We start from the raw sequence: 24,321 nt of genomic DNA, 5'->3' as shown, positions 1-24,321 counted from the left end.
TTTTGTTTTAAGAAAACAAGCATGGAAGCTACAGGAAAGATTCGAGTCTCAAAATCGAAGAAGAAAGGTAGCATACATGTATGGATTTACATGATATTTTTTCTCGAAGTTTTTGGTTTTATATTTTAACAGAACATTTGTCCTACATTTTAGGTGGAAAGGGAAACCAGGTGATTTCAGCTGCGGATGAGGCGAGAAAGTATGTTTGTTTACTGTAGTTCAACTGCTAATGATTAACACTTTATATGATAGGTTAATATATTTATTAAAATTATATAGGTTATATGGAGTGTAATGTTTGCAGGAGGGAAGCTATTAAAGAGGCGCTTAGACAGAAGCTTGAGTTGGAGCGCAAAGCCCTGCAGGTGGTTGAGCGGCTGCTGGAGGACAGTGTGACAGAGGAGTTCCTCGTCGATTGTGTAAGTCACATATTTGGCATCTGTACAGTTCAGCTGGAGATGTAAAAAGCAATTTGTCGTGCTTCAAAGAGAATGTCCTGTTTTCTTGTACTGTACTGTAGGCATGGCACATTACTCCTGTCAACTACAAGGACACAGTAGAAGAACGGTCCATTGCTAAACTGTGTGGATATCCTACGTGTCCAAATAAACTAACCAATGTAAGAATTACACAGTAAACATCACTTCTTTCCCACATTTTTAATTGCCTCCATGTTGCGTTTCTGTCTGTCTTATTTTATTAACATTTCAGGTACCCACTCAACAGTTTAAAATATCCACCAAAACCAATAGAGTCTATGATATTACAGAGCGCAAGGTATTTTTTTTTTATTCCTTGCTTTGTTTTAATTTCATTTTTAATGTCTCATTAGCAGATTAAGCACACAAGTTCTTCATCATTTTCTTTTGCTTGTTTAATTTTTCAGTGTTTTTGCAGTAATTTCTGCTACAAAGCCTCCAAATGTTTTGAGCTCCAGATATCAAAAATTCCACTTTGGCTTAGGAAGGAGGAGAGGTAGTGTATCTTTTAATCAATTTTATCTATTTTATATATAACTGTTCTTTGTAAAATTATAGCTCGTTAGTATTGAACATTATAAAATTATGAAATAAATATTTACTAATATTATTACATTTTTTTTCTACTGTTCAAAAGTTTGGATTCTTAAAGTTTCTTTGTTCTTGAAAGAATCTCTTATGCTGACCAAGTCTGTATTTATTTTGATTAGAATTACAATAAAAACAGAAATATTGTAATAATATGCAAATTTGGTGCTCCAGAATCATTTCTTCTTATTATTATTAGGCCTAGTTTCACAGACAGGGTTTAGACTAAGCCAGGATTAAGACATGGTTTTATAAATGTCTGTTAGAAAAAACAAAGGCACTGATACATTTTAAGATCAGTCAGTGCAGGTTTCTTTCAGTTGAAACAGCTCAGACTTACATTTTTGTCTGGGACTAGGTTTAAGCCTTGTCTGTGAAACCGGGAGTTAATGTTGCAAACAGTTACACTTTTTTATTTATTTATTTATTTTTTTTATTTTTTTGATGTATAAAAAGTAAAAAAAAAAAAACCTTCATTTAAAATAAAAACATTTTATAGCATTATATATGTCTTTATTATTAATTTAATATGTCTTTAATAAATAAATGTATTCATTTCTTTAAGAAAAAAAGCGTTTAAAAAAGACTCCACATTTTTGAGCAGTACTGTATTTAACAATACGTTTTTTTTAATTGTTTTCCTATTTTCTTATTTCATGCAACACCGTTTAGCATTTTAGTTCCAAAAAAAATTATCTTCTTTTTTATAAAAGGCCTCCAGAGGTTAAGCTGATGAAAGGAGGGGACAGGTATGTACATGCTGTTTGTCTTAGAGAAATGTCATGGTTTACTAGATCTTTTGCAGTGGAAAATAGTGGAAATAATATTTGTATAAACTGACTCACAATTTATTTTCATTTGTCCACAGAGGTAGCTCAGGACATGAGATAAAGTTGGTAGACAAACCTGTGACAGAAGCTGACATTGAGAATCCTGTTCTAGACATTCCTGAATCTAAGCACTCCCCTCCCTTTAGCCAAAGCGACAACAGTGACCTTGAGGAAGACTTTGTCTCCAGTGTGGTGTCCAGAAAGTGCAAACACAAACGAGTACACTGGGGAAAACTGCCAAAGAGGGAGGAAGTGAGTGAGGATGGGTCCAGTGCTGAAAATAAGCAATATGCACATCCTGAACCTACTCCTCAACCACAGATAGACCCTACTGCCAGTCTGTCTGTACCAAATAAAACCACATCTGGTGGATCTGATGTTGAAGGAACTCTGGAGCTTTTGAATCAGTGTAGTCTGAAGGACAATACAACCCAACAGGAAACTAACCTCCCTTCACAGCCTGCTAGTTGTTTGGACATCACTCAGGTGGGCATGAGTAAGAGAGGAGCTGCAGGCCTCAGAAGCTTGTTGAAGGATCATAACAAAGCTAAAACAACTCCTGCAACCATCAGTTTGTGCCTGCTAGAGTGTCTACGACAAACATTTATTGAGTGGAGAACTGAGGAAACCATGAAGTTTCTTTATGGGCCTGATTATGCCTCTGGAACAGAGTCTTCAGTACAGGAAGTGGAGGAACTGGATGAAGATGACTTGGATGAGGTGGAAGTGAGCTTGAGACAGAACAGTGGAAGTTCTTCCAGACCCAGTGCTCCAGCTCCTGATTTTGAAACGCTGCGAGAGGAGACCGAGTTGTTGGAGCTGAGAGTGAGGGAATTTTATGAAGGCGTGTATGTTCTGCCTGAAGAGATCAAGACAGATGTAATCAAAGACACTCAGGACACACAGGTGAGAGCTGAAGGATTTACCCATCTCACCTTTGATAATTAATAAAATATCTAATAAAACGGCTTTTTTCAGAACTAACTTGAAATATATTTTTACAGTGATTTTGGTTGACATTCACTTTATTTTAAGTTTTTAATGATTAGTTTTAGTTAACTGTAATCTTGCTATGAACATGGGCCACTAATATTTGACAGCCACAAATCAGTCCCTCCAGGATTTCGCGGGATTTTTTTGTGATTGTTGCGGCCTAAAATGCCAGATTTTGCGGCAGCTTTTTCAAAAAGTTGCGGGAAAAGTTGCGATTTTTTTAAGACAGATTTCACAAACATGTTACGAATTTTTAAAGTGTTCTTTGCATGCTTACTCCCCCAAAGCACAGGAATTCAAAAATTCGGCTTTCTGCACGCTCTGATCACATGCAGATCGGACAGCAGACAATCGCTGCTTCTACAGAAGGCTGCAGCACAGGTTCTGTAGACTGCCCCTTTATAGTTTTGTTAACTGCCCCTTTCAAGTTCGATAGCACTATCACCTTTGACCACGCAAGGCCTGCCTGACATCTGACAAAAGGAAACCACCACAGACCTAGTTTTACAAACGTTTTGAAGTTTTGTTGTTTCAAAAAGTTAGGAGCACCTAAAAAAAAAAATTACGAGCACCCAATTTCTTTTTAGTTATCTGCCGATCTAGATTCTTCATGCCCGATTCTGATTGTTTTACAAGCAAATGGGCTGATTCTGAAAACCTTTTTTATATATTTATTTCATGCCTAAAGCAAGGGACAAGAATGAAGGAAAATGAGTACATGAACAAGATGTTTATTTTCCCTATTATAGGTACAGCCATTTAAATTAGAGGCAACCACTGGATTTTTAAACAATTACAGTAGCCTATAAATAACAAAAAACAAACAACACATCTCTTACTTAATCGTGTAGACAATATACTCAGCCATCATCAAAGTAGGCTCTTTCAATATTCAAAGTGCAAATAGAGGGATATACTAAATATACTAATAACAGCTTAGATATTTTATATAACCTAACTTGAGCGCTTGGGGAGTCGCTCTGCAAACGCAGGGTATCAAAGTTGCTTTTGAATGTGTGTGCGCGTTTGCCTTTTTGGTTTCGTTTTAACGACCGCACGAAACTCTCGGCGGTGCTGAACGTGCTTTCTAGAGTGCGGATCGGCCGCATTTTTCTGTCTGAACCCGGCCCGCGTCCAACAGAGCAGTAACCGAACCCAACAGGCATTAAGATATTTATGTCCGAGCCCGATCCCAGCCCGACAATTTTTTTCTCATACTAATGACACATGCACTTTTTTGTGAAGAAAGCCCGCTTTTATGAAGCAACTGCAGGAAGGCGTTCGGAAATGTCAACAGATTAGAGCATCAGCGCAACACCGAATATTCGTTCAAACAAATTACTCCCAAATAAGAAATTAGCAGCACAGTGAGTAATTACCTACACCTAAAAGGTAGGCTATTTAAATAAAAGACGAACGAAAAAACTAGCGCGGTATTTATATTTTATATTACATATACATTATATATAACGTTTGTGTATATATGTCTATATATAAAATGCATATATTATTTTGAAACCCAAAATAAATGAGTCTCAAACATTATTAACAAACGTGTGTTTATTTGAACACTTCCGTCAGTGAACAATGCAGCCTACAAAACGCTCAAATAAATCAAATAAATAATAGCCTAGGCTATTAATTATAGGCTATTAAACAAACATTCGTTGCAAAAATGTGTACAACCTCGCCTGGACCTTGTCCGACAGCTCATCAGAATTACTGTCCCGAGGCCGGCTGGACTTTTTTTCTCTTTCCTATTACACAGCTGCTGTTTTTAATAGCAAAGTGATTACATTTATTTTCGTTTATTTAGTTTATAAAGTAAATTTAGAAATATATTTGGAACACTTTTTACTTGTTGAATTCAAGTTTTTGTTTTTTAAAGTAACGACCAAGCGGCAGATTAATTTAGCCGTCTCAAGTAATCACGATTTCAATTAATTTTAGTATATCACAATATTAGTTTAATCGTTTAACCTAACTGTGTGCTATAGGCGCATATCCAGTCGTTTGTGCAGAGAGTGAATGCTGAAGCTGGCTTTGCAGGACATGGAAGTGCCGGTGTGATGTGAAACTTCATTTCTGCTCATAAAGGTTAGAGTAATATATCATCCGGATCTGTAAATTAATAATTTAAATAATTCAAATCAAAAACAAAAATCTTTCATTATGCCTAATTCATGAAGATGCATTTAGGCATTAAAGGGGGTAAAAATGGTGGTAATTTCGAGCCCTGAATTGCTTTGCGCGGTCTTTCGCAGTGATATTTGCAGGTAATTTGCGGTAAAGTCGCGGTGATTGGATGAAATTGCAAGGCCGCAAATAAATCGCGGGGATTGGCTGAATTTGCGTGAATTGGCGCGATGGCAACATCGCGAATTTCTGGAGGGACTGACAAATGTTTATTTTTATAACAGTATATCTGTTGTTTTTATGGCTTTTTGTGACCATGTTCTTTTAAAATGTGACCGTTGATTTCATATTTTATATCTAAAGCAATGACATTAGTACTTTGAAAATGTAGCTTAAACATACAAACACATTTTCAGGCCACTGTATGTGCATTCTAAAGTCTAAATCTGCAGTTACCTTGACTGTCCTGTTGTGGGTGCTCATTTCAAGCATGTTAGACTGGGCTTCCTCAAGAGAACTGGCAGCATCTCTCTTTGATTTCTGCAAGTTATATTCTGGATTGACACTTTTTTCATGGTCGTGCAGGGCAGTAGGAAGGACCCTCCTCTGCCGTTGGTTGATTCTCATGCACAGCACCTGATTCAGAAGCGCATTGCTGTGGAGAAGCTCAGCCGGAGGTCAGTGTTCAGCAATGGTTGGATCAGTGTTTGTCATTCCAGACACCATTAACATTGTTTTGCTCACACTATAATAATGTTTTCTTATGCATTTGACCTAATTGAAATCTGTAATGATTGTTGTAAGATATGCTGGAAAGAAAATCAAACATACCCAGTCTTCATATTTTCTTGCAAATCGTTATTTACATTTACATTACATTTAGACATTTAGCAGACGCTTTTATCCGTAGCGACTTACAAAAGAGGACAATGGAAGCAATCAAAATCAACAAAAGAGCAATAACATGATATTTATGCAATTTATTTAACATAACCTCCTTGGGACCACCTATATATTAACTATGATGTACTTGCATTTACAGTGAGAAAAAAATTATTTGATCCCCTGCAGATTTTGTATGTTTGCCCACTGACAAAGAAATGATCAGTCTATAGTTTTAATGGTAGGTTTATTTTAACAGTGAGAGACAGAATAACAACAAAAAATCCAGATAAATGCATTTAAAAAAAGTTATAAATTGATTCGCATTTTGATGAGTAAAATAAATATTTGATGCCCTATCAATCAGCAAGATTTCTGCCTCCCAGGTGTCTTTTATACAGGTCACGAGCTGAGATTAGGAGCACTCCCTTTAAGAGAGTGCTCCTAATCTCAGTTTGTTACCTGTATAAAAGACACCTGTCCACAAAAGCAAGCAATCAATCAGATTGATCAAACTCTCCACCATGGCCAAGACTTGTCAGGGACAAGATCGTAGACCTACACAAAGCTGGAATGAGCTACAAGACCATCACCAAGCAGTTTGGTGAGAACAGTTGGTGCGATTATTCGCAAATGGAAGAAACACAAAATAACTGTTAATCTCCCTTGGTCTGGGGCTCCATGCAAGATCTTGCCTCATTGAGTTTCAGTGATCATGAGAACGGTGAGGAATCAGCCCAGAACTACACGGGAGGATTTTGTCTTAATGATCTTAAGGCAGCTGGGACCATAGTCACCAAGAAAACAATTTGTAACACCCTATGCTGTGAAGGACTGAAATCCTGCAGTGTCTGCAAGATCCCCCTGCTCAAGAAAGCACATGTATAGGCCTTTCTAAAGTTTGCCAATTAACATCTGAATGATTTAGACAAGAACTGGGTGTTGTTGTCAGATGACACCAAAATCGAGTTCTTTGGCGTCAACTCAACTCACTGTGTTTGGAGGAGGAGGAATGCTGCATGTGACCCCAAGAACACCATCCCCACCATCAAACATGGAGGTGGAAATATTATGCTTTAGGGGTGTTCTTCTGCTAAGGGGACAGGAGAACTACACCGCATCAAAGGGACAGTCGACGGGGACATGTACTGTCAGGGCCAGGGCATTGAAGCCAGCCAGGCAGGCTTGTGCACAATTCAGAATTGAATTGAGAATGACTCCTAAATTCCAATTCAGTTCTTGAATTTGAATTTAATTTGAATTGATGTCAAAAACAGGATCTAGAATTACAATTCGTCAATTCAATTCAAATTCCAACTCATGAATTGTATGGTGGCCAATTCTGAATTGTGCACAAGCCTGCAGCCAGGGTATTGAGAATGGGTCGTGAATGGTATGACCTAAAACACATGGCCAAGCTCAAGAAGAAGCACATTAAGGTCCAGGAGCCTAGCCAGTCTCCAGACCTTAATCCTATAGAAAATCTGTGGAGGTAGCTGAAGGTTTGAGTTGCCAAACATCACTCTTGAAACCTTAATGACTTGGAGAGGATCTGCAAAGAGAAGAGGGACAAAATCCCTCCTGAGATGTGTGCAAACCTGGTGGCCAACTACAAGAAACGTCTGACATCTGTGATTGCCAGCAAGGGTTTTGCGAAGTCATGTTTTGCAAAGGGGTCAAATACTTATTTCACTCATTAAAATGTAAATCAATTTATACCTTTTTTGAAATGCGTTTTTCTGGATTTTTTTTGTTGTTATTCTGTCACTCACTGTCATCATTGAAATTATAGTCTGATAATTTCTTTGTCAGTGGGAAAATGTACAAAATCAGCAGGGGATAAAATAATTTTTTTCCTCACTGTAAATTAATAATTTGATACACTGTACTTGAATTTAAAAAAAAATCCTGTAGTTACATATGTAAATAATTTCTGTACTTACTTCTGTAATTACATGTTTGACCCTACTACTACACCCTGACCCACCCTTAAACCTAAGCTAAACATAACCATACCACCAAACTTTAACCATGTCCTACCTACCTCAGTATTTTATTTTATTTTTTTCATGAAAGTATGCATCAGTTAAAGACCCCTCCTTGTGTCTTTTCAAAGCTTGAGAGATGTTGTGGGACCCCTGCGTCTAACGATGAGTGATGTCATCAATGAAGTAAATAATTTGGTCAAGACATTCAGGTAAGTCACGCTTCACACTAGACGAAGGGTTAAAGGTTAAGGGAAAGTTCACTCAAAAATTAAAATTCTGTCATTAATTACTCGGCCTCATGTCGTTTCAAACCCATAAGACCTTTGTTCATCTTCAGAACACAAATTAAGATATTTTTTAATAAATCCAAGAACTTCTGACCTTCTATAGACAGCAAGGGTCCTAGCATGGTCGAGGCGTAGAAACGTAATAAGGACATTATTAAAACGATCCATGTGACATCAGTGGCTCAGTTGTAATTTTATGAAGCTACGAGAATACTTTTTGTGCACAAAGAAAACAAAACATTTTTTTTTACGATGAAACCACTGATGTCACATGGACCATTTTAACAAATTCCTCACTGTGATTCTGTGCCTTGACTGTTTTAGGACATGAGGGTTAGTAATTAATGACAGAATTTTCATTTTTGGGTGAACTATCCCTTTAAGATGCATTTTCAGACATTTACACTTTTTTCTTACTTTTGTTGAGTAAGGATGACTTAAATTAATCAAAAGTGATAGTAAAAACATTTATAATGTTACAAATGATTTAGATTTCAAATAAATTATAGTTTCAAATGTTTATCAAAGAATCCTGAAAATGAATATCACAATTTCCAAAAACTAATAAGCAGCACAACTAAAATCAGGATATTGTAATTATTTCTGGAATATTATGTGACACGACACTAAATGATGATAAATTCTTGTTATCGCAGGAATAAAATGCATTATAATAGAAACGGTTATTACTTCAAATAACATTTCAGTTTTTAGTGTATTTGTGATCAAATAAGTAAACATTTTACAAACCCCAAAACCTTTGAATTTGTGTGTATGAGGGTAAAATCAGTGTTTCCGTCTGTCTATCAGACACTCATTTGACCTTTTTAGCCTAAACCATGAAGTTTTGAGTTTCACGGCCCATAAATTATGATTGGCCATAGAAGTGTTGTCAACAGGAAGTAGTGTGTCAGACTATGAAGATGATTTACCATTCTGAAGGGGCACTTCACCCTTGGATTCAACCTGCTTCCAGGAATTCTCTCTCTCCAGTTGAGAGCTACTAAATCTAAGCAACTTCAAAAACATTACACCAAATAAAGAAGTTTGACTTTAATTTTGCACTTTAGCCAAATGCAAGTGCAAGTCTATATGACTGACATCAGTGCATATTCAAAATTGAATAGCGTTTAAGTGCATTTTTGATAATGGTGCTAAGAATTATTCTTTTCTTTTAGGTTTACAAACACTAATATCATTCACAAAGGACCAGAATGGACTTTAATTGCTGTGGTTCTTCTGTCAGTGTAAGTATCAAATGAATATTCAATACATTAAAACTAGATTTAAGCATGTTCTGTAGTTGATAGATAGTTGATAGATGGTTTATTATACCTCAGAACTGAATGTGTGTCCAGATTAATTCCAACCAGAGTCGAGTCACAACAAATGTATCTTTTAGATGTCAAACAGTTCTTTAGATTGCTTAAGCTAATTATCTACTACTGCGTGGCTTTTGTCCATTTTCTCATGCATGGGAAAGTGCCACATGTGTTGGTATTTGCCATGAGAGACCAGCAGGTCTGTTTCCCAACTAAGTTAACGTGTGCTCGTATAAAGGCTCAGATTGTTGCAACTGCAGATAATGCTGTGGGTTTATCTGATGATGACTGTTGATTGGGGCTTTATGGCACCTCGGTGGCCTGCTGTGCTCTGACAGTGAAAGTATGTGGTAGACAGATCAACAGCTGGAGGGCCTGGCTTTAACAAGTGCATACGGGAACAGGACTGAGGAAATCAGGGAGCATTGTTTTCTCTTCAGGAACACGCTATGCAGAGCTATAAGACACAAGTGATTTATGTCTGTGCGAGTGTGTGTGTGATTTGTGTGCATTTCTTTGGGCAAGTTAATATTTGTCTACTTGATAAAGATTTGTGCTTCTTTTGAAGGATTGATTATGGATTTTTTTTTAATAGTGAGGGATCTTTAATATATAATATAATATTAATTTGCTGGCTCTATTGGTATAAAAATGCAATACATTGAATAGAACAACATCTGGATTTTTTTTTTTGGCAAATCACAGTCATGTGGTGCAACCTATGTGCCTCTCTTTGAAAATCAAAATATCATAAAAAAGACCCCTGCAGACCCTCATGACTGTGTGTCAAGGTCAGCAATCAGATAATTTGACCTTTTTGTGGAAAGGCAAGGTTAGTTCAGGTTGTAAAATGTAATGTGCTGTGACTTACCAAAACATAATAATGCATGAAAGAGAACTGCAAGATGGCATTCTGAATCTAGAAATCTAGTTTGGATGTAATATGTATAATTGTTAACATTTTCACCTTAATAATTTCATTTATATATATTTAAGGTATATATACCTTAAATTATTAAGGTGAAAATGTTAACAATTATACATATTACATCCAAACTAGATTTCTAGATTCAGAATGCCATCTTACAGTTCTCTTAAAGGAAATTAGATTGTTTTGAAGTGCATAAAGAGTGTGTGTGTGTGTGTGTGTGTGTGTGTGTGTGTGTGTGTGTGTGTGTGTGTGTGTGTGTGTGTGTGTGTGTGTGTTAGAAAAGGCTACCCAATCATGTTTGTACAGTGCCAGGTGGTGTGTATGACTTCCCTCAGGTTTATGAATGCTTGACAGAGCCACTAACTCTGAGGAGAGTTCCGTGCTGCTCCCTGTCTGTGTCAACACAAGCCCGTATCTTATCATTGCCTGATTGCTGTGGATCCGTGATGCTGCGGTAACAGCATGGGAAAGAGCCAACACATAAGCCCAATTAAACCACTCCCCATTTAAAGATCTGCCTAAAAACACGGCTCTGATTTTTTTATTGACTGGCTAGAGAATTTCACCCGTTCATAAAAGAAAAGCTTTGTTTGGTTGTTTGCTTCCCATGAGAAACTAATGTGCATGAGCAGAGTAAAAAGTGTGATGTTCTGAGAACCCCCAAAATAAATATATGCATGATATAACTTTGTTTGGAAACACTTTAGATTAGGGAATGTTACTTAATATTTAAGAGAGAGTTCACCTAAAAATGAAAATTCTGTCATTAATTTCTCACCCTCATGTTGTTTTAAACCGTAAGACATTCATTCATCTTTGGAACTCAAATTAAGAGATTCTTGGTTAAATGCAAATCATTCTGAGCCTCCATAGACAGGAAGGGTTCCTAATACATTTAAGGCCCAGAAAGGTACCAAGAACATAATCAAAATAGTTCATGTGACATCCGCAATTTTATGAAGCTACGAGATTTTGTGTGCAAAAAACGTTAAAACTTTATTCACCAATTCCCGATTATCGAGATTATTGCGAGCATTATGATGCATGCGCATGGTGCTGCTAATGTAAAACACGCATGCACTACGCCTTATTTACGAGCAGAGGAAAGCACAAGCAGGCATCACAGTAATGCAGATAATGGCGGCAGGGGGCAACTCTATTTTGATGATGTTGGAGAAGTACTGTTGAATAAATTTTTTTTATTTTTTTTGCACACAAAAAGTTTTCGCGTAGCTTCATAAAATTGTAGATGTCCTATGGACCTTGAACATAGTCGGACCCTTGCAGTCTATGGAGGGTCAGAAAGCTCTCTGATTTCATCAAAAATATCTTAATTTGTGTTCTGAATATGAACGAAAGTCTTACAGGTTTGGAATGACATGGCAGTGAGTAATTAATGACAGAACTATCACTTTAACTAGTTGCTTATTAGCATGCATATTACTAGCATATTTGCTGTTTACTAGTACACACATACAGTGAGGAAAAACATTTGTTTGATCCCCTGCTGATTTTGTATGTTTGCCCACTGACAAAAAAAGATAAGTCTATAATTTTAATGGTAGGTTTTTTTTTAAAACCGTGAGAGACAGAATAACAACAAAAAATGCATTTAAAAATTTTTTTATAAAAGATTTGCATTTTAATGAGTAAAGCAAGTATTTGATAACTTATCAATCAGCAAGATTTCTGGCTCCCAGGTGTCTTTTATACTTGAAGGGAGTGCTCCTAATCTCAGTTTGTTACCTGTACAGGGCTCGCAAAATCGCTAGCCCGACGTCCCGGGGCTATTGTGTTTTCCAGTGGGGCTACCAAAATGTGTCACTGGGCTGCCCGACGGGCTATCTTAAAAACTCCTTAATTTAGCTGTATCAAATTTAAGGCCATAAAAAGTTTTAAATATGTTAAATAGTAAAAGAAGAGTCAATTACATTTTAGGAGGTCTTACATTTGGGAACGGAAAGACGAGAATCGCGATAGGGCTGGATTAAACTTCAAAAGGCAATGATGTCATTGAATAAATATGCACGCTGTAGGTTTCAAAGTCAAAACGCGGCACTGATGTGTTTATATGAATGTATCTGAAGGGAACCGACTGTCCTCAGAAACGCGTCGTTTGCATTCTCAGTTCATGCTGATAAAACAGCGCTTTGTGTTCAGCCGTTACTGGGGAAACCGTAGTATTTCAGCACTCCTAAAGCGCCCTCTTGTGACAATGAATTTTTATTTCCAAATTTTTTCAGCTGTTTATGGTCAAATGATTGCAATTATGGGCCTATGTTTTATATGCAGAAAACACAGAGTTGTAAATGTAAAAGAAGTTAATGTGCCTTCTAAAAAATTAAGACAGTAATATATATGTTTTAAATAAATCTAATAAATTACATACTAGATTTATCCCTTTTAATGGTATAAAGGCTGAAATGCCATTGTACAAGATATTTTGTTTTTGTGTGAACCTGTATCCGAATTATAAATCATGCCATTTTATGGCTTAATATTCTACCGTACATTGTCCAATCCTACTCATACTGTTCATTTTACTTGTGCAGCTCTTAAAAGGGTCATAAATTGCCTTAAATTTATTTTTAAAAATTCTGAAGATACACCAAATAGTGAAATAAAATTAATTCCTTGATATTTGTTTATATTTGTGTATTGAAAACATTTTTGATTGACATTTACCCCCAGTTTCACAGACAAGGCTTAAGCCTAGTCCTAGATGTAAATGTAAATCTGAGCTGTTTCAACTGAAAGAAACTTGGACTGACTGATCTTAAAATATATCAGTGCCTTTGTTTTGTCTCCAGATGCACACTAGTATAGTTTATTTTCTAAGGCACGGTTATAATTATAACTTCAATGTCCTAATTGAACTATGGCCTAATCCTGGTTTAGGCTAAGGCCCATCTACAAAACCGGGCCTTAGACTCCTATCTAATTTTCTTTATTAAAAAAAGAAGTCTTTTTTTATTTGGGCTAGTTAAATTATTTTCGGGCTACCAAAATCTGAAGAGTACCTGCCCGAAGGGCTACCAGAGATTTTGAAATTTTGCGAGCCCTGCTGTATAAAAGACACCGGTCCACAGAAGCAATCAGTCAGTCAGATTCTGAACTCTCCACCATGGCCAAGACCAAAGAGCTTGTAGTTTGTAGACCTACACAAGGCTGAAATGGGCTACAAGACATTATGCTTTAGGGGTTTGTTCTGCTAAAGGGACAGGACAACTGCACCGCATCAAAGGGACAGTCGTCGGGGCCATGCACTGTCAAATCTTGGGTGGGAACCTCAGCCAGGACATCGAAAATGGTTCATAGATGGGTATTCCAGCATGACAATGACTCAAAACACATGGCCAAGGCAACAAAGGAGTGGCTCAAGAAGAAGCACATTAAGGTCCTGGAGTGGCCTAGCCAATCTCCAGACCTTAATCCAATAGAAAATCTGTGGAGGGAGCTGAAGGTTCTAGTTGCCAAACATCAGCCTTGAAACTTTAATGACTTGGAGAGGATCTGCAAAGAAGAGTGGGACAAAGTCCCTCCTAAGATGTGTGCAAACCTGGTGGCCAACTACAAGAAACATCTGACCTCTGTGATTGCCAACAAGGCTTTTGCCACCAAGTGCTAATTCATGTTTTTTTGAAAGGGTCAAATAATTATTTCACTCATTAAAGTGCAAATCAATTTATAACTTTTTTGAAATGCTTTTTTCTGTACTTTTTTGTTGTTATTTTGTCTTTCACTGTTAAAATAAACTTACCATTTAAAATTATAGACTGATCATTTATTTGTCAGTGGGCAAATGTACAAAATCAGCAGGGGGTCAAATGATTTTTTTCCTCAATGTATCTAAATTTATTAGTACACACATATCTAAACTAGGGCTGTCAAATGATTAAAATTTTTAATCAGATTAATCAGAATTTTCAGTGGATTAATCATGATTAATCACTACTTGCAACTACACCTGAATCCTAACCATTTTTTTTCTGAAATGCATCCATCCATCAATTATGGTGAAGAAAAAAAATGCCGCGCTGGTGGAAACAACACAAGACTTTCGCTTTTACTTTCGAGAGCGGCTCGGATGGCGCAGCTGGAAGAGATCCGTGTTCAATCGCACGCAGTAGGCTGAAACTTGCCACAAAATACCGGCAAAATAAATAATGAATGTGTCGGGGAAAGAGTAAAGACATATCTGAATTATTTATTAATAAAGTGTATTCTGAGTCAATGTCGCAAAGATCCTGACTTAAAATCTCCTTTTTGGACGCGCCTTGAGAGAGACATTTATCTTTACGGATTACACAATGAACAAGTTTTTGTTTTCGATTTGTTTTATTTCGTTAAGTAATAATTTAAAGCTTTCTATAGATATGTTTATCATGTCTGTGCAATTGAGGCATGCATTTCGCTTCATTTTTGTTAAGCACTCCTGTTCAAGAACGAGACGACAGAAAGCGCATCATTTTTGTTTTCTTTATTTTATAAAAACACTAACGTTTTTTGATGTATTACTCTTTACTTTGTGAGCAAAAATGAAAGATAATTTTAAATTGCTTCCACTGAAAAACTGCAAGTGATTGCGCTGGTGCCTCGATGACCTGCAAAGCGGCTTTATCTCTCTCCGCACAAACTATGCGCCTAATCGTGCACATTTATCTTTAATGTTTAAACTATACTTGAACTGTTTTTTATCTATAGATTTTATTTTAGGCAAGTCGTGATGATTTGAGAAGGCAAACTGATCAAACAGGCTATGATCAGTCTTCCGTTGGGTGCTGTTCATTAAAAAAAAAAAAAAAAAAACTTATATTTAACGAACAAAAAATGCTCCAAACTTTTTTCTAAATTAACTAAATAAAAAACGAAACTAAATATATACACTTTGCCATTGCATACAAAATTGAACCAAGGGGGATTTTTTTTTTCCGTCAATTGCTTTGATATCACTGTGTCAGTCAGCGCTCTTTCGAGAATGAACCCATCATAACTATGCAGATGTAATTCCCAAAACATAAGAAAAACGAAAGTTTAATTCAAATTCTGAATGGATTATAGCATGGAAAGTGCAAAGCGCGCTCCCCTTATTATCACTAAAAGCGTCACAAATAGAGATCTCACAAAGTTTCGTTATAATCAATAAAGCTTTCTAAACTACACAATGAATCTTTTATGTACATCGCGTCTGCACTTAGTCATGCGGCAATAAAAACCGATCTGGCGCTTTCAGCGGTGAGTGAATTCTGACAAACTGTTTCTAATTTTTCGAAATCAACACTTCTCAACGCTGCAAAAACACGCTGGATTGTTTGCCAGATCTTCAATTGGTTTGCTTTCGTTTGAGGGTATATAGCACCGTCTGCCAGTAGAACCGGGCCTAAGCTTGGCTAACCACTCCAGTTGCAGAGGGGCTGTCGCCCATGCTTGTACTTGTTAACTGTACCATCATTCTTTTTATATTTGAATCTGTCCATAGGCTCACCTTGCTCTATCTCGCCTCTAGCTCCCCAACCACTTTCCTGACAAATAATTCGTCACACTGCGCATGCGTGAAATGCGTTAAAAAATTGACGTAATTAACGGCAACAAAATAATTAACGCCGTTAACGCGTTATTTTTGACAGCCCTAATCTAAACATAACTACTACAACAACTAGCTTACTTGCTGTCAATAAGGAGTTTATAAAGGGAAAACTCTTGGTTAATAGTGAATGGTGTTCCCAAATCTAAAGTGTTACCCTTAGTTTTGTTAGGACATGTTTGAAATGATGTGCTTGAAAATACCTTTAATAAGATTATTAAATAATCTTACCTTTATACCTTTAATAAGATATTTAGAAATAACTTTTTTCACCAAGTGTATTTCAGACTGTTTTTAGCTGCTCCACTACGTTTCAGAGCCCATTTGAGGCTTTCAATCTGTTTATCAGCAATGGGCCTGTTATTTTCCCTTCATGAATAATTTGGAAGCACACCTCTCTGTGCCTTATGTCAGGTGTGCCACAGGCCTGTGGGCTTTTGTTGAGGGCAGTTCAATAATAGATAAAGCACCAGAAACTGTAGAACAGGTTGAATCCGAGCTGCTGCAAAAACCTTTTTTTCTCTTTGAGAAAGAACTATGGATAGATGACTTAAAGTGGCGTAATTGTAGGCATTTATGTTTAACTTTATCATAAATCATTATTTTCAATACCTAAACAGATAATTTAATTAACAGTTAGTGTTCTTAATAGTATTGAAATTAATATTTTTATTTGTTTAATTAAATCATACAGGAGTAGAAGTTCATTGTGGTCGTTGACACTTCAAAAGTGCACTGGACAGTTACTTTGCTATTCTCCAACCTTTTTGATTCACATTTATTTGCATGCCTATGGTGCTAAAATCTGTTTGTTCAGATTAACAGAAGTGTCACCATTGCTGAGAGAGTCATTGGCAAGTCCATCTTCATTAGAGTACATCTCCTCTCTCATGAGCGAGCTGAAACTGGAGGACAAAGATCTACACAACCTTGTGCTGCTCTTCAAACCCGGTGTTACTCCACAAAGATAATGATAATGTTCCACACACCTTTTAGATTACCTAATAAAAGTGTATACCTGAAACAATGATTCTGTGCGTCATTTCATTTTCAATGCTTAAGTAATTAAGTAATTAAAAGATTAGTTCACTTCCAAAACAAAAATGTACAGATAATTTACTCACCTCCTTGTCATCCAGGATGTTCATGTATTTCTTTTTTCAGAGGTAAAAAAATAGTTTTTTGAGGAATTTTCTCTATTTAGTAAACTTCTATGATGCCTGCCATTTTGAACTTCCAAGATGCAGTTTAAATGCAGCTTCAAAGGGCTCTAAATTATCCCAGCCGAGGAGTAAGGGTCTTATCTAGCGAAACGGTCGGTTATTTTCTAAAAAAAAATTACGATTTATACACATTAACCTCAAATTCTCATCTTGTCTAGCTCTGTGATGCACATGCGTACTCTGTGCACTCCGGTTCAATACAGTTAGGGTATGTAAAAAAAAAAAAACTCATCCAGCTTCAAAATCATCATACATCAATGCAGAAGTACCAATACAGTGTTTACAAAGTGAACACGCAAAGTAGGTCAAACGAGAAATTGAGATGGTAGTTTTTGACATACCCTAACTGTCTTGAACCAGAGTGCACAGAGTACGCATCGCAGAGCTAGACAAGACAAGCATTTGAGATTAAAAAGTGTATAAATTGTAAAAGAAAATTGGATGACAAAGGGGTGAGTAATTTTTTGTTCTAGAATGATAATGCTATCTGGTAGTTTGTAACTATTTATACACCATTTATTTGCTTGAAAATTGAAAGAATCGTAAAGAAATCAAATTAAGATGGTGCTGTTATTGTCTCACAGAACCTTTACTCTTAAACAGAATTTCCAAAGGATTCTATACTCTGCAAAAATTCCTGTATGTTAAATGCAAACGCAAAGCAATGGTCTTGATGTCAGGGTTAGCATTTTTCTAAACAAAATTTATTTAAGATGCAGTACAATAAAATGGTTGTGGTTAAACTGGTGTAGTGGTTTATTTGTACTTCCATGTTTACTTCTACAACATAATCATCTCAAATGTTAATTTTCAAGCTGCTACTTTGGTACATTGCTAACAAGTTGCTGTAAGGATTGGTTCAGCGTTTGCATATACTTGATGAAATTCGTTTTGGCCTACATATTGAAATTATGACGGAGCATTTCATTTTAATCCATTTAAATGGTTAAAAAATATAAGAACTGATGTTTTGTTTGTTTATTAATACTTTACATGATAAAATATCACAGTTTGTTACAAAATACCGGGTATTGTCATGAGCATCTGAAATCTCTGACTGCAAATACATTTCCATAAAACCACACAATTACCTTCTAATTCTACAAAGTGTCACATGTGCAAACAGTCATAAGAAAAAAAACTAATTATTTAAGTCCATGTTGTGTTTCTTTGTGTCTTCTCAGATCTACTTTGCGCTGAAAGCCTTTGCCACAAAGTTCGCATCCGAAAGGCTTGAATCCTGTGTGTTTTCTGCTGTGCGTGATGAGATTTGAACTCTGACTGAAGGCCTTGCCACACACTTGACACTTGTGGGGCTTTTCACCTGTAAAATATATGAAATATAAAATTTTATTTATTTATTATGCATAGAATACTTTGTATATATGCATTATTTTCATCAAAATATAAATCACCTGTGTGAATGAATGTGTGTTTTTTCATATCCGATTTCTGGTGGAATCGTTTGCCGCAGTACTGACAGGGATACGGTCTGGTATCAGAGTGGATGAGGAGGTGCGTAGACAAAGTAGACGACCTCTTAAAGCTTTTGTCGCAGATTTTGCAGCTGAAGACCCTTTCCTGTCAGAAAAAAGGTTAGTTAGTCATTAGTAAGATCGTCTAGGCTTAAATTTCTGTCTAAATTATTAAATTGTGAGAATTTAAGCATAGGCCTTACTTGTGAATGGACAGCCTTATGTTGCTCCAGGCTGACAGCGTGGCCAAAAGTTTTTCCACAGATTTCGCATGCGAAAGGCCTCGTGCCACTGTGTGACCGCCGCACATGAACTTCTAGCCCATGAGGGGTTGAAAACACCTGTTAAAAAACAAAAGCATAACTGTATAGAGCTGTTCATAATTCTCTGATTTTAAACAGTCGACTGATAGCTGCAGTTATAGAATAACCACAGCATGCGCTTTTACAAAATGTAATGTTATTGTGCATTGGTGTAGACGATATTATAGCTATTGTTCTAGTAGCTGCTTAGAATGGAAATATATATTTATAGAGTTAAACAATAGAAATATTGATACCTTTGTGCATTTTACACATTTGTACGACCCGCTCAGCTGAAGTCGTGTGCACATAATATCAGACTCTGAGTCAATTTCTGCTACTTTAGTTGCCATCTTGAAGTCGGCATAAAAGCCTCTACTATCCAACAAGTTAGTGGTCAGAGAGCCATAGTCCTGGTAAAATCGCCCGGATTGTGTTGGTTCAATGAGTAGATGGGCACCCGGCCTTCTGTCCATGGCATTGTACACCCCCACTGATGCCTCTGAATCCACAGAAACACGGTTGCAGGATTGAATGAGCTGCCTGAGTTCAGATGTTGAATGGGCCCAAACATACGGACGGAAAGTCATGTCGAAAGGCTGAGAGTCATCTGGAGAAGAAGCCGGGCATTTATCCAGATCTAGAGTGACAAATTGTAATCCGTTACTGATTCATGACAAAAATTCTAGTTAGTAGTCTAATCCATTACATTACACATTTTAGGTAATATAATCAGATTACTTTTAGATTACTTTTGTCCTAACTCGTTTATCACATTGATTTAAATAGTATAATCTTGTACCATAATCATGTAAAAATACAAAGAGTAAGAAAACATATTCCATTTGTTGTTATTAACAACATGAAGTGCATTAAATATTATATATGTCAAGGCTACCAAAGTGGTGTTTGTGAGTTTAATGAAAAACTAATAATTAAATCATAAAATAAGTTAAATCAAAATAAATCATTTTTGAAAATGAATCAAAATAAAAATTACTAAAATGACCAATGAACATGAAAATGTGTTACTTAATTATTGAAATATTTATTTTAAAATCTCAGGGGAACTTCAAGTAAATATATTAAGTGAAATAGAATCAGATGACAAAAAAGTTTAAGTTGTGTATTTTAAAGTGTTTGAAAGACCAGTAGTTAATGCAATGTTGAAACATTTCTTAAACCTGAAATGAGTTTTGTAAATAAGTGGTCAAATGCGGTGTCTCCACCTGACTAATGACTGATCTTTGTGTAAATGTCAACAAAACTTGAAGAGTTTCTGAATGTATATATACAGGAAGCTGTTTTAAAAGGAAGCTATTGTAAAATGTAAAAGATGAAAAAGAGGAATTAGAGAAATGAATAAATTATGAACAATTTATTACTATTTTGTAAATAATATGTAATCATGTAATCCATAAAAAAGTAACTGTAGTCTGATAAGGAGTACTTTTAAATGTATTTTACTGTAATTACAAGTACTTTTTTGGAATCTGATTACATAATCCATATTAGTACATGTAATCACACTGTAAAAAACAACCTATAGAATCTACTCAATAAAATGGGGTAAACTGATGTAACAATTTTCACAGTTTGTTTGTGTAGATTCTATCCTATATATCTGAGTAAACAATACCTGAATTGATCAGCTAAGACAAACTAAAAAAAGTAGGTAAAGTCTACACAGCAAAAAGCCCAGTATTAAATGAACTCTCCCAATAGTTTGAGTCCATACTCAAGAGTATTAAAATGAACACTGAAGCAGTGTTAGAGTTATTGAGGTAATTAAGTTATTCATTGAGTGGTGATTGACCATTATTAAAGACCTGATGTTAAAAAGCAGAATCACCAAAAGGAGAAAATCTAATTTTGTAAGTCACCATTATAGAGGTCAGTGTTAGCATTAGTTTAGCTCTTTACCATTAACTTCTTAACATTAGGTTTTGTTTGGGTGCTCTAATTGAGTTATAGCGATCAGACAAACCAGGAGAAATTAGATTATGTGATGTTGAACATGCTTTGACAAAGTCATAATGTAATTAATTACGCTGGATTAATCAGAGAGGTGTTTTTGAAGCTTCTTTTGACAAAAATATGCACATACTTTAGAAATAGACACACAGACATCAACAATCAGCATGAGAATCACAACAATGGTGACCATCAAAAACGTATGTTGTAGCCAATTAAAACTCATCCGTGTCTCCCATCATGCATTGCGGCATGAATAAATTATGAGCTGATGATTTCCGTGATGTTTAGAGTTGATCTGTTTTTGAATATGCTGTTTGTCACCATTGTTGAGATTCATATGCTGATTCCTGATGTCAGTGTGTGCCTAAGAGAGCAACTTTTAAAAAAATTTGATCAGAGGAGCTTGTAAAAAGGCCAATAAAAAAAAAAAAAAGGCTTTATTATTTTTGCTGCTGTGAAACCCCAAAGCAGTTGTAATGAATAAAGGATATAGAACTGAAAGACTGCACTCTAAAGATTTCAGTGGCTCAAATTAAGCTTATTTTAAACCAGAATTATCACCACTGCATGCCTTTTGCTCTTTAGCTTGTCTGGCTGGTTTAACTAAACAGCTAAACAAAACTTAATGCTAAAGAGCTACAGGTCAAGAGCCCAACTAATGCTAACACTGACCACTATAATGGTGACATAAAAATTTTGGTGTCTTCAATAATTTTCAATCACCACTCAATGAATCACTTAATTACCTGATTAGCTTTGACACTGCTTCAGTGTTAATTTTGACACTCTGAGTATGGACTCAAATAAACTCCCGGGAGAGTTCATTTAATACTGAGCTTTTTGCTGTGTTTACCTACTTTTTTTTTTTTCTTAGCTGATAAATTCAGGTATTCTTTACTCAGATATATAGGATAGAATCTACCCAAACAAACTGTGTAAATTGTTTCCTCAGTTTACCCCATTTTATTGAGTAGATTCTTAAATTCAGGTATTCTTTACTCAGATATATAGGATAGAATCTACCCAAACAAACTGAGTGCAAATTGTTACACCAGTTTACCCCATTTTATTGAGTAGATTCTATAGGTTGTTTTTTACAGTGCAGTTACTACCCAGCTCTGCCTACACATTAATAGCCTACTTTTAAAATGCATCTACAGTGTACATTTTTGTTTCGGTAAGGTACCAGTGGCAGTTTTGTAACCTTTTTTCTGAGAGTGTATGAGAACATCCCAACCTGGAGAGGTTCCCGATGAAAGGGGTCTCCAGAAGTCCTCATAGTCGGATGAGCGGTCACACACACTGCCCTCGCAACTCAGCGGGGACTGTTGAGAGGAATGATCCGCCGTGCACACCATGCTGGCCTTGGGGGAATGATTACCCACCTCCACCGGGCTCTCGGGGATCTGCCCCATTTGACTTTCTAAACCCCCAAAAATTCACAGTGCATTATCCATCGCTATTTTAATTAACGCTTTTCATTGTTTGATTAGTATTGACCTATAGTTCGTACCTTGGCATGTGAGAAGTTTCTCGATTGGGATGCAGTTGTCGTCCAGGTAACGGGGTTGGTGATAACTGTACGCCCGTTTGCTCTTCACCAAAAACGACCTCGGCATGTTTACTCTCCGTTATCAGGTTCAGGGTCACCAATCACTCACGGCTCTCCAATCCTGCCTAAAATGGCGCAAAACGGATTTAGATAACGAGCACCGATGTGAAAAAATGCACCTGATCTTCACAGAACTCAACAGGGCCGGTCTTTCAAATCTGTACCATGCAGCCTTTTGCAATCAAAACCTCCCAAATAAAGCAAAAGCGATTTGAAGTCGAGGCCCTCCACAGCACACTTTGTTATTAGGCTCCCTTTTGGCAACTTGATCTCAAAGCCTTAGTAAACTGATCCTCTGACAGCATGATATACCAACCTCACGTCACTTTCAAGTAACGGCCTGCAAATGGAGCCCAGGGTATTATTGCTAATAACTAATTGGTTTTGTTTTAGTCGTAAATAACCCGATGTCGAGCCTTAACATCAAATTTAAGTAGAGCAAATTCACTCAGTTTCAAGTATATTTATTTCCCAAATAACAAGGCTATTAAATAAGAAACACGGTGTTATAATATATTAAATAGGTTAGAATTATGAATAGCATCTCTGTTTCTGTCTCAGGCATAATGGCATGCTTATTCGGCTTAACATCATAGTAAATAACATGTAAATTGTAAATAGAATGTTTTATTAATTGTTCTCTGTACATTTATACAGATGTATCATGATAGGCCCTATTATACCTCTGCTTACGCAATTCTGTTGGAAAACGACGAACATTTTTAAAAACGTTACAATTCATTAGGACAATTGTTCAGCATCATTGAGCTATATTTCTAGCATACATAGTATACATGTTACATTCTAAATTAAATAATTGGCTTTTGTATTGTAATTGTATTAAAGCCAAAATAAATTATTATATTAGCCTACTATCTGTAGCCTACTATCTGTTACTGTATCTTTTTGTGTTGACTTTCTGTATAAACCTGAGAACAAACATTTTGAAATATTTTTTTAATTATTTGTATAGCAACACTTAAAAAATATTGCTCCAAAGCAGTTTTATACATTGACAGCACTGAGCAAGATAAAGGAGACGACGAGAAAATGATGCAATACATACAGGTTGCGAACTAATCTTTAAAGTGTGCACATGAAAATGGAAGGAACGATTACTAATTGCTATAAATAATTAAATAAACATAACTTAAATAAACAACTGTATGCTTCACAAAAGTAGGCTATGCATTTCTTACAATTAAAATTACGACTATCAATAGAATCAAATAGCCTGATTTATCTCATTATTTCAGATTAGTCTTTAGAAAGCAGAATGAAATTATATTGTTAAATGTCGGTAAAATGCTGCCTTTCCCATTTTGTTTACTTTCCATTTTCTATTTTACACTTTTTCTTTCAATTTGAAATGTTCCCCAGACCACCTAGCACCCCCTTGCGGGGACATGGGGGTCCCCGGACCCCTTTTGAAAACTCAAACTGCAGTAGGCAACGTATCTAATGTACTGTTTGCAGCTGATTCAAAATCTAACAACAATAATAGGCCAAATCAGCGGTTATATAAACTGACCCGACAGTTTCAATAATGTCGAACTAAGATTCTAGCAGTAAGATTGTGAATGGGAAAAACTTTGGCGCACCGGCTGTATAGTGTGTGACTAGTAGGCTACGGTATCTCTTAACGTTTCTCCATAAAGTTACAGTTACCTGGAAATTGTGCAGAAACCAAAATTTCTTGAAACTTACCAAGG

General features: G+C 36.2%; 2 protein-coding genes across 3 annotated transcripts; one reads left to right on the top strand and one right to left on the bottom strand.

Annotated features, from left to right (window-relative positions):
• Positions 1–6: 6 nt before the first annotated feature.
• Positions 7–18,583, top strand: rpap2 (RNA polymerase II associated protein 2). Of its 2 annotated transcripts, none has more exons than XM_073848588.1 (12): positions 7–67; positions 154–199; positions 305–419; positions 521–619; positions 712–777; positions 887–975; positions 1,781–1,816; positions 1,936–2,803; positions 5,612–5,703; positions 8,025–8,105; positions 9,362–9,430; positions 18,428–18,583. In XM_073848588.1, exons 1-12 carry the CDS (start codon positions 22–24, stop codon positions 18,441–18,443), a joined length of 1,623 nt encoding a protein of 540 aa, XP_073704689.1. In that variant the 5' UTR covers positions 7–21; the 3' UTR covers positions 18,444–18,583. The 2 variants fall into 2 exon arrangements, with proteins under 2 accessions (XP_073704689.1, XP_073704688.1); XM_073848587.1 differs by lacking the exon at positions 18,428–18,583 and adding an exon at positions 16,838–17,050.
• gfi1aa (growth factor independent 1A transcription repressor a) lies at positions 17,199–22,668 on the bottom strand. The gene is made up of 6 exons (XM_073848590.1): positions 22,511–22,668; positions 22,235–22,420; positions 19,278–19,660; positions 18,922–19,059; positions 18,659–18,824; positions 17,199–18,567 (listed from the first exon to the last, which is right to left on the bottom strand). Exons 1-6 carry the CDS (start codon positions 22,614–22,616, stop codon positions 18,389–18,391), a joined length of 1,158 nt encoding a protein of 385 aa, XP_073704691.1. The 5' UTR covers positions 22,617–22,668; the 3' UTR covers positions 17,199–18,388.
• Between the last annotated feature and the right edge of the window lie 1,653 nt (positions 22,669–24,321).

Source organism: Garra rufa, chromosome 10, assembly GCF_049309525.1.
Source record: "Garra rufa chromosome 10, GarRuf1.0, whole genome shotgun sequence".
Classification (NCBI taxonomy): Eukaryota; Metazoa; Chordata; class Actinopteri; order Cypriniformes; family Cyprinidae; genus Garra; species Garra rufa.
The sequence above is the reverse complement of the archived record's forward strand: the minus strand, read 5'-3'. Positions and strand labels throughout refer to the sequence as shown.

Bases quoted from the DNA above. Each gene is read 5' to 3' on its own strand.
- rpap2 (XM_073848587.1), top strand. From the start codon at position 22: ATGGAAGCTACAGGAAAGATTCGAGTCTCAAAATCGAAGAAGAAAG. The intron at 620-711 runs GTAAGAATTACA...TTAACATTTCAG, and splicing joins GTCCAAATAAACTAACCAAT to GTACCCACTCAACAGTTTAA. The intron at 2,804-5,611 runs GTGAGAGCTGAA...ATGGTCGTGCAG, and splicing joins AAGACACTCAGGACACACAG to GGCAGTAGGAAGGACCCTCC.
- gfi1aa (XM_073848590.1), bottom strand. From the start codon at position 22,616: ATGCCGAGGTCGTTTTTGGTGAAGAGCAAACGGGCGTACAGTTATCAC. The intron at 19,661-22,234 runs GTTGGGATGTTC...TTGTCACTCTAG, and splicing joins TTCATCGGGAACCTCTCCAG to ATCTGGATAAATGCCCGGCT. The intron at 19,060-19,277 runs GTATCAATATTT...GTTTTTTAACAG, and splicing joins AATGTGTAAAATGCACAAAG to GTGTTTTCAACCCCTCATGG.